The 10,797-nt window shown below is 38.1% G+C and overlaps 1 protein-coding gene across 3 annotated transcripts in view; it reads left to right on the top strand.

The window, feature by feature from the left end:
• HACE1 (HECT domain and ankyrin repeat containing E3 ubiquitin protein ligase 1) overlaps positions 1-6,428 on the top strand; it is a 49,444-nt gene extending 43,016 nt beyond the window's left edge. For all 3 annotated transcript variants that reach the window (XM_014964686.1, XM_014964687.1, XM_014964688.1), the window contains 2 exons: positions 4,951-5,064; positions 5,513-6,428. In XM_014964686.1, coding sequence (XP_014820172.1) covers positions 4,951-5,064; positions 5,513-5,615 — 217 coding nt within the window. In that variant the 3' untranslated portion in view covers positions 5,616-6,428. The remainder of the gene's footprint in view (positions 1-4,950; positions 5,065-5,512) is intronic.
• The last annotated feature ends 4,369 nt before the right edge of the window (positions 6,429-10,797 follow it).

Here is a 10,797-nt window from a genome sequence, read left to right on the forward strand (position 1 = left end):
CAGATTACCATACAAGATCATCTAACTAGAAACTGTTTTGCATACTTCGGTGTTCCATATGTTGATCAAAGTAGACAAAGTATGTGTTAATACTTTTGCTGCCTGTATTGCCAGCAAAATGATTGATTACTTATTTATTATACTTGACTGCTTTGCAATAGGTCTTCGTATAGTTAAGTTGCTGTCCCAGGCAATTTTTAACAAGGCAGTAGTGAATTTAACTGTGCTTTATATTCTTCTTCCTGCTGCATATTTATGTGGCTCTTGGCTTCTCCAGTAATCAATATAGGCTTTAATGTATGAGATAACTTCGTATCACTTCAGTCAGTGTAAACAGAACATTCTTCTCCTAAAGCTGAGTTGAATTTAACATTAGCACAGCGTGTCAAGATCAAGTGAAGATGTAACCTTATGCAAGACTGTGTTTGCTTTATATAGGATTTCTGTCTTAAATTCTAGTTGTTCTTCAGGGAAAGCCATTTTTCTTTCCTTTCTGGTTTGGGGGCAATGGGGGAAGGTTTTGAGCCATAAATGCCCCTGTGAGCTGGGGGAGTTGCTGAGTCCGTGTACACAGATGTTTTGCAAAGTGATTCCGTAGGCACACACGTGGCACCTGAGCTGTGTAATCCATGTCCTTTTCTGGTGACAGGTAGAGATTGCACCATCTTCTTAATCTGATGTTCCCTTCATATTTTAGGATTAATAAAGTAGTTGACTTTTTGTTTATAAGTTCTGTGGTTAAGCAATGGTAAAATGCAAATTAAGGTCATCAAACCTTGTCTTTTATACCAAGGAATTTCACAGTCATGAAGGTATCATCAAATGGCACAGTCTTCAAATTCTATTAGTTTCACTTGATTAATTATGAATTTCATTGTTTGTAGGGATCGCGGATAATTTAAGAAGCTAGTTCTGTGCACATCAATCTCTTCTTTTAGCCCTCTGCAGAAATGGTTCCTGCAGTTCTTACTGCACATCTGTGTCACGCCAGCTGCTGGTCTTTCATTTTCAGTGGACTAGTCCAGTTCTAAATCTAGGTAGCAAATAAGGATCTTTAAGATGTAAGGTCATGTTTCAAATACTTGTTGTAACTTTCCAAATGATACTGAAGTGGCATTCGCTATTTTCATGGCATGTGGGATAATCTGCTGGGTTCTAAGACATGCTTTCTATCATGTAAACAATTATGTTGTCTGATTAATATGTGCTTGAGCACCATTTATTTTGGTTACAAGTCGCATGCTGACTTGTTCTTATCCATTTCTTGCTAGTAGGAAAGAAATTTTTGGTATCTCTTCAGAACTCTGGAGTTTAAAAACAAATTTCTCAGGTTTTTTTCTGTATCAGCTAGTAGGAACCCGTTGTGGTTTTTCTTCAGTAATTGAAATGTACTGTGTATATTTTCCCATAAAAATTTAAGTTTTGAAAGTTATGTCTAATTAGCGGTATGCAGCTGGCATTTTTGCACATAAATCCCCAGACAGTTCTAGTTTCTGTGCATGGAAGATTTAGGTGCTCAGTTGCCTGTGAGCTAAAACGCCAGTTAGTCTAGTACAGGCCAGTATCTTAAGTGAAACTGTCTACTAAAAGTATACCTGATTTCAAACCATGATCTTTTTCTGGTGTCCCATTTCTCTAGTTAAGAATTGGTTTCTGTGTGTAGTGGTTGGCAGGCTGCATTCAAAATTTTCATTTTTTTTTTCCATTTCCCTTTAATCTCTTCTGCACTTGATTTTTTTGTTTTGTTTTGCTTTTGGAAGGGGTGTGTGTGTGAAGTGGTGCTTTTCTTCCTTTCCAATCAAAGACTATGAAATTAATTTAGCTAATTAAATAAAGCAGTTGTGATTACGTGTCAGTGTTTCCTTGACATCTCTAAACATTTCTTAAACTTTGCCTTTTGTCTTCTGCCTCCATTCTTACAGCTTTTTCTCTTCAATTTAATGAAGTCTTGCTGTGGTAGTTTCAGTGGAGGTACCATTGCATTCACCATTAATACTAATTGAGACTTTTTTTTTAACAGTAAAGTAATTGTCGTGGGCAACATTTGAATAGCAGATTCCATGTGTTTGGAGGTCTTGGCACACTCAAGAAAAAGCTTAAGTATTCTTGGGTCTCAGGTTGGGGATCTGAAAGTTTACTCATGTACCACCTACGTTTTCTCTGCTGACAGCTGCTCAGATCGTAGTGCCAGTTCCACACGGTTTCACTTTTTTCCTCTTTATCTGTTTGGTGTTTATAATAGTATTTGGCTAAATTATTGTTCATTATCCATTGGCAACTTTTGGTCGGGTTTTTAGTTAACAGTTGGAGGGAAATGTTGGCAGCTTATGATAAATTCTACTTTAGTGGTATTCTGCAGATACAAGGATTGCTGTCTAACTTGTTAGGGGATTGTAGTTTCTGTTGAGTAATAAGATATATGCTATTACTCAGCGTATTTGATAAATGGGATAGATGTATACGACTACTTTTAAAAGCAGAACAAAACATAAGGGAACTGGCTTGAAATATCTCTTCTACACTGTTTTTAAGTTTATGCAAAATCTGCAAGTGGGAAAAAAGATAGAAAAGCTATGATGTAAACTTAAACATTTTAATAGTATTGAAATTTCCAAAGCTATGAAATCTTATTGTTATTGCTGAAGGCTATTTGCTCATGCAGTAAGAGAGGTAAGATCTTGTGATATTACTTGCACATATTTGGAAGGCTTTTTTTACTATATTGGCAGTGTTTTGCTTGGAAAGAAAACTCATTCTTGGAGGCGTTAGTTGGCAGCCATCTGTTACATTTGAATGTTCAAAGCCCTGATCATACTGTATGATTTTGACCTGTTATATGGAAAATATTTTAGTAAGTTAGACTGTAAAAACTTTTAGCTAATACTGGGCTGAATGAGAAAATTTCAACAGTTAGGGCTATGTTTTATTGCTGATTTGAATGTGGGATTCTCTTGGTTCATTGGAGGAGGAAAAAAAAAGCCTCTGAAGGGGAGGCAGCACTGTGTTAGAAATGCAAGACAAAACCATGGTATAAAGGAATATCACTGTAAAATCTTTACAGTTGTTCTTAACTGTGTCTGCGAGCACAATTCCATTTAGTGGTTTCCTTTTATACCAGTGCTAGGACTATAAGCCCAATGGTTGCTGTCATTAGGCTAGGTGATAAGGATTTATCTGTTGGCTACTATAGCCAGCTCTGGAAGGTATGTTTAAAAGGTGTTAATGTCAGTTTCTTAACGTTTGGCTGTAGCAACCCTTACTCTTCTGCATTTTTGCCAAGTAGTTTTACTGTGAGTGGAAACATTACTTCATTCTTCTTTTTCATTCTTGCTCCTGGTTTTTACAGTTTGATTTTGTGAATATGGGAGCATTGTTTTTAATGTAAGTACTTGCCATCCAAAATTCTAACAGCTATTATATATTTTATGGAAGGTTTATTTTGTTTTATCAGATTCTTTCTTTGCTGGCTATAAAATTGCAGAATAGCTGAGGTTGGAATGTGTTTCTGGAGATTTTCTAGTCCAACCACACACTCAGAGCAGGCTCAGGTGGAGCTTGGATGCTCAAGGTCTTGTTCAGACAGGTTTTAACTGTCTCCAGGGATGGTGACACCTCAGCTTTCCTGGGCAACTTGTTTCAGCGTTTGACTACCTCACAGTAAAAAAGTTTTTCTCACGTTTAAATGGGAATTTTCTGGATTTCAGTTTGTGGCCATTGCCTCCTGTCCTGTCACTGGGCACCACTGCGTGCTCCGTCTTGAGACTTGTGCTCCATCTTATTTATTCCCACCTTCTGATATTTATATACATTGATCAGATTCCCCTGAGCCTTCTCTTCTTCAAGCTGAACAGTCCCAGCTTGCTCTCCTCCTGTGTGGGGTGCTTCAGTGCCTTACCATCTTTGTGGCCCTTTGCTCAACTTGCTGCAGTAGGTTCCTGTCCCTCCTGTAGCAGGGAGATTGGAGCTGGACTCCAGATGTTTCTCACAGAGTAGAGGGAAAGGACCACCTCTCTTGACCTGCTGGTGACATTGTTCCAGATGCAGTCAAGAGGTCTTCTTTGATGCAAGGATGCAGTGCAGGCTCACATTCAACTTCTTTAATCCTTGTCCTTTCTTTTTTTATTATTTATTTTTTATTTTTTCCCCCTAGGATGAGGGCTGTGCTAACAACATATTACCTTATAATGCATGCCAGCTTAGGCTGATGTTATAAAAATCTCTGAATTTTATTCTGTTTGTCTCTGTTAGTTTAAAGGGAGGGCCTCTGATGACTCCAGGGCTATTGTGTCCATTTACACCTTGAGTAATCCTTGAATAATATATTGGTAAAAGGAAAAAAAATTGAGTAATATAATTAAGTGAGAACGCATTCCTGAAGATGCTACTGGTTTTGTTGGTTTTTTCCCCCTTTTCTAATTTATTTTGACTGTGTTCTGGTTTTGCCACAGCTTGTCACTGGGTGATAGTGTGACTGATGTAATGGTTTTATTAGTCAGTTGAAATATTTGATCTAAAGTAGTAAATGAAAAGACATGTCAAGGACACTTTGGTCAGCTGTCCCACAGACAGTAATTGGAGAATGAATTTTTTTTTTTTATGATGCAGCATTTCTTAAACTGTAAATACAAATAACTGTAGATGTTTGTCTAAACTGACATAACATTCCATTATAAGAACTTGTAGAAGTGAGTCCTCTTTGCAAACAGAATTCTCTTAAGTATCATTCAGACAATTTGATGCCTAGTGTAAATGGACAAATGTGTTACTCAGTATTGTAATTAAAAGCATTTAGATCATGAGAATTTTGATATGGATAAGAAAGGAGGAACCGTGATAAAAGTATTAGTAACTGGTCACTTGTAGTAATAAGAGGTTATTTGCAGTGTAAAGATTATATTTTTTTAGCTTGTAACATTCTTGTAATGGTCTAATTTCTGTGAATTTTCTCAGTTCCAGGGTGCCTCATGGTGGCTTTGCCCATATAATGGGTGGCAGTGGATTGCAAAACTTTACAATTGCTGCTGTGCCATATACTGCAAATCTTTTACCAACGTCAAGCACGTGGTATGTTAACTGATCTCACTGACATATCTTTAAAACAGGGCTTTCTTATGTGAGTCACAGACAAAAGTACAGTCCTTTTGAATATTTTCATTAAAAGGCCAAAAAAACCATTTAGTTTGTGAAGTACTCACTGTCCAACATGAGTGGTAGGTTTTAACCCAGTTGATGTTACGCTGTTTGCTCTTTTTTTACTACTTCATTTTGCTTAACTAAAGGCAGTGGGATCAATAAGGGAATATTCAAGTTTGGTAAATTGTAATACAATAATTTAAGTGAAAGAAAACCCTTATTTCCTGCAATATATTCCAATGGTCAATGGTACTGTAATGCAGCACGGATTTGTTCTCTTCCATAAATGTGACATCTTTAGAGTTTTCCACCAGAAAACTTTACTGGTGGGGTTTCTTGCTGAAGTATGATGTGACACTTTTTTTTTCCCCCTTTTCAGTATCAACATGTTGAAGTTACCTGAATACCCAAGTAAAGAAATCCTGAAGGACAGGCTTCTTGTGGCATTGCACTGTGGAAGCTACGGTTACACGATGGCGTAGTGCAGTCTACAAAACTCCTCTGACTCCTGATGCGCGGTTCAGAGCGGCAGGAGTAATTTTGGGAACTGTCAATAGAAAAGCAGCTCAGATGCTGCAGCCCATTGGCGGGGCTGGGCTCCAGAGTTCACCCAGGATCATCAGCTTTTTCCTCCATTAAAGGTTGTCAAAGTAACTCTGATCCCGTCACAGCGAACCCCTCAGAGTGCGGTATTTTCATTTTGTAAAATGACAGATCTGTATGGAAATCAGTTTACATGCTTTTTGTTATTCCTTCAGTCTGAATTGGGAGGTTTTGTCGGAATCTCTTCCCACAGTTTATTTTTGATTTCCAGCTGAATGGTTGAATGACATTTGTGTTTCAGTTTACTTTGCACTCAAATGGCATACGACAAACGGACAGACTTGTACTTTATGCCTTGTTGCATGTGAAAGTGCCGTTTATTTTTGCAGAGAACGCTATAGAAAGTTCAATTTGGATATTGTACAGTAAGACAAATCTGATGTATTTTCCATTGATTTGCATAGTAACAAATAAAATTTTATAACTTTTTAGTATTTTAATGTATATAGTATGTAAAGCTTAGACTCATCTCTGGAAAAAATAACAGATGAAGTTAATATCTAATTTATATTAGAATTTACACTATATTCTACTAAATATTTAAAGTATTTGTGACTTTATAGTCAACTTGCAGTTTAGAATTTGTAAATATTATTAAAGATCTATATCCATTTGTTTGAATGCCTTTACTCTTTCCTTGACATAATTGTATGTTCAAAAGGTATTATTAAATTTTAATATTTTTACCAGAATCTGAATGTGACAAGTTTGTGTGTCTTTGTGGGTGGTTTATTCTTTTTTTCCCCCAGGATTTTATTCATGTTACTATAATTTGAATTGCCATGGAAGCAGCGTTTGAGAAGGCGTTGTCAAAGTGTATGGATGCACAGAAGCAAATGCACAAGGAAGGAACTTGTTGCTTATTGAGGTTAACAGGCAAGACTATAATAATTAGAATCTCATGTCAAAATTTATATAAAATTAGAATATATTACTCAAATAATATGTAAAAATACACAGCAATGGCTCACCAGCATGTGTTTTTGATAAGTAGCTGTGCATGGTGGGGGAGATGATGCATTTGCACAACTGCTTTTTAGGGGCCATGGGGTAGGTCTATGTTATTCTTTTGGTTCAGATCAGGAGTGTGGGAGGTTTTTGTTGTTTTAGGGGGAAGTTGGCTTTTTAATTAATCTGATCATCCCTGCTTGTCGTGCTTTTGCTGCAGAGAATGCAAACTGATTCTGTGGTACCACAGTAATTTTCCTTCAGGCTATAAGCTTTATACTTGGACTTAGGAGCTTTATTTCCTTTCTGTTTTTTTTTGTGCATGTGTATGTGTAAATGTTGATTTTAAATTCTTACGTGGTGTTTGTGGCTGCAACTTAAGGAGAGCACTGTTTTTAGTTAGCAGGGAGAGCTGGCTGTTCCAGCGGGGCAATCCAGCGAGAGCTGGTTCGACTGTAGCTTCTGTCAGTGGGGAGATGCTGTCTGTCTCTGGCAGCTTTGGGAAGCTCACACTATTTAAATACGTTACATGTTTGAGGCCGTGGGGTGGATTTTAGTGTTAAATCCCAGTTATCTCTGATCCCTCAGGTAGCGAAAGTACTTCACTGTTCTGCACAGTTGGGCAGTGCTTGGTTCCCTGGCTATTTAGCTGATTTCTTTGTCTGCCTCTGCAAAGCAGATTGATGGCAGGACTGTGTTCTGAGCAATACAAGGGGTTTGCCAAGAATTATGTATTTCTGTTTTCTTTATGTAAACTAGGATTTTATCATTATCCAAGGGTTTACTGCAAATAACGTTCATTACGTACTACGCAATCTGTGATTTATTGTTTTTCCCTTTTTTTATTTCACATATTATATTTCATGGTAATATGCAGTGGTTCGCAGGAAAATCAAACCTTGCAACTCTGTGTCGTGTCCAAACCACGTCGTACCATAAGGCTGAGTAAAGGGGAAAAAAGAATCAGATTCTTTCTCTTTTTTTTGCACTTACACTTTTTATTTTTCTGTAGGTGACATAGGTATCAACAAGCTGGATTTGGTCTCAAACAGCATTCCTAAAACGCTCAGCAACTATTTTTGAAGTGTTAACGGAGTGCAGTCTTAATGTTCTCAATGGTTCCCTATGACACATCTCCCTGTTAGAGCCTCACAAATGGTTCAGAAGCAGATTGCTCCTTCCCCCAACCCGTACCGATGTTGGCCACATCCCATCTGAAGTTCTATTTGTTGTAATATTTCTGCCAATTACTCCCTTCGTAGGTCAGAATGAAACTTTGTTAAAATACTCCTGTAATAAAAAAGCACAATGAACGTATGTAGACAATGAGAGTAGAGCTCTTGATACTGGACTCTTGGTATAAAAACAAACTTGTTATTGCTTGTTTTGAATAGTAGGTTTTCTTTTTCCTGCTGAAATGGTCAATAGTACTGTCTGCTGCAGCTGACCACGTGAAGCTAGCAGGATTTAATTACTGCATTGAAAGACTGTTTTTAGGACACCTGTGGCCTATTAGCAATGGGGTATGAAAAGCCTGTTGAGAAACTATAACTTAATATAGCTTATAGTTTAGAATGATTAATTGGTTTATATTTGTTCTCTCCTACTGTGCCAGAACAAGGCAGGGCGAGTGTTTTATCTGGGAAAGAACAGAACAGATGTCTTGTCAGATCATAGATCATGAGCGCTCATTAACTTTTATTATCTTTATGAAATGCTAGATAGCAAAGCCTAGTTTTTGATGCTTGAAAATGTGTTGTGCATCTAATGTTGCAAAACCATTAAAACCATAAACTGTGAAATGTAGCTTAATGAATTCTACTGTATGTTCCATAGTCAATAAGATTGAAAATGGAATGAGAGGAGAAGGTGGGTTGGCCTGAGTTTTCTGGAGGCTTGGAGACTTCCACAGGTACAGTAGAAATAATATCAGGACCATCTCTGCTTCGGAGCAGAGTGAATTCTCTGTTTAAGAGCATAAACTCAAAATTGTAGTTGTAGTTTAGTTGGACTGTTCTTGAAGTCTAATGAGCTGGTTCAGCTTTGCAAGCGCAGCTCATTGGTGCCTCAGAAAAGCCTTGCTCTTCCCTTTCCAGAACTGAGCAGGAGTGGAAGCTCTTTTCATGACATCCAACCTGGTAGTACGGTGCATAGAGCAAGGAAGGCCAAAGATTGCTTTTCTAAAGCTTTTGAATGAATAAATTAAGACCCTTATTTGTCCCTCACAATACGCAGACAAGCAATATTCCATAGGTGTTCTTCCAGGTCTTAACGTGTTGGTGATTTTTCCAGTAATGCGTTCATGGCGTTGCACAGGAAGCAGGTGTAGAAATGGAACCAAGTGATTGTCATTTCTTTTGTACAGGCAGTGGCTTGGTCTTTCGCTTGGAAGGAAAGTAGTCTTTGCAGTTCCACTCCCTGAACACAAAGGATCCTTTGCTGTTCAGGCAGTGGGAGTCTTTGCTGGCACCGGTTTGCTTCCATTCTTCCCAGAATCCAGAGCTCCTCAATGATTGACACCTAAATTTTTTTTAATTGATTGACTCTAAAGAATGCAGCTGCTGAATGCTCCCAGCAGGATTAACTGGTTTTGTAATAACACTGTTAGTTCTTTGTGTGAGTTATTCTTGGTATTATTTAAATACGGTTGCTGAGTTCTGGGTTCTTGGTTCAGTGAAGACCCTGGGGTGGGTTGGTTGTTATCTAGAGTAACCTTGAGTTCCTTGCAGTGTACCATGGCTAATTGTGTGTCAGCAAATCTTGACAAAAGTCATGTTTCTCAATTGCAATTTTTTTCCATGCTGCTTCTAGAATTAAAAAAAAAAACAACTATCAGAAGTCTCACTAAGAGCACCCGGTCACCATTTAAAAGAGCTTGTAAATAACTGCTTATTATAAAATATACTATTACATACATGTTTCAAGCAATTATTAAAATACTGAAGGATACTGAAAAATATTCTGGCATATCCCACTTTCTAATACAACTTTTGGGTTGATAATTTGAAAAAGTCCAGTGAATTCACAAAGGAAATATATATATATATTTTTTTTTTTTTCCAGACACCTTTATGAAGAAGGCAGACAGCTGGGAATTAAGGAATGCCTTACCTTAATAGCTTGTTTCTGTTGTAACACCACCACAGTCACCAGAGCAGCAACAATCTTTGCCTTAAATGGCTTATTATCTGTAAAAATGAGGATGTTTTCCTGTGATACTGTTTTTCCCTTCCTGAATTGCCATTTTGCATCTGTATCTTAGCTTTCGGGGAGAGGTTCTCATTTGGGGGGAAAAGGCAGAGGAGGAGGAGGAGTGCTTCCTGGCCTAGTGATGGGGGAAACAGAGGAGAAAGATGAGATCAAATACAATAATGCTGGTAGTTTGAGAGAGGAGTTTTCCATATGGTCACAGGTCTATTTCTGCCTGATGCTGGCACACCAGAGTTGAAAGCAGGTCTTTTTTCCTTTCTTCAAGGTCTTTTTAGTCTCTTTTCCCCCATGTTGCATACTTCTCTTTTTACGTGTCTTAAGCAGAAGTTGTTGGTTCGTGATTGACGTCAACCTCAAGTCTCTTGATTAATCAAGAGAGATGTGAGGAGAAAAAGAAGGTAGGATGGATTCTAAAAGAAATCTGGGGTGGTGCCAGCACGTCAGGCACAGACCAGCTGTTTGCCTGGGAACCCTTACACTGCTCAGTCCCTACAAACCCTTCTGAGGCAAGATGATTTTCCAGGAGCCACTCTTTCTAGAGAAAGTCTTTCTGGAGTGGGCACTTTAGGAAGCCAAATAGCTGCGGTATTTAATTGAACATACTGCTTTTCAGTACCCTCTGCTGTTCAGTGCCCTCTACTCCAGGTAGGAAGCAATTGGTCCCCTCTGCAGGAAACAGAAACCCAAGAAGGTACTGCCTCTCTGGGAGTTTCTCTTGCTTGTTAGAAAGAAATCTTGAAGAAAACCAGCTGATTAATTAACAGGCTGATAAATATGAGCTGTGATAAGAGGAAACGGATGACCCTGTGTTAATTCTTACCGGGCAGGCGTAGTGATCTGTGTTTAGCACGTTTTGTCTTCACAAGTTTTTTGGAATGTGATGCAGATCTTGAAGACTGGAAA

The sequence above is a fragment of the Calidris pugnax genome, unplaced genomic scaffold (genome assembly GCF_001431845.1).
Source record: "Calidris pugnax isolate Ruff unplaced genomic scaffold, ASM143184v1 scaffold219, whole genome shotgun sequence".
In the NCBI taxonomy this organism is placed as follows: domain Eukaryota; kingdom Metazoa; phylum Chordata; class Aves; order Charadriiformes; family Scolopacidae; genus Calidris; species Calidris pugnax.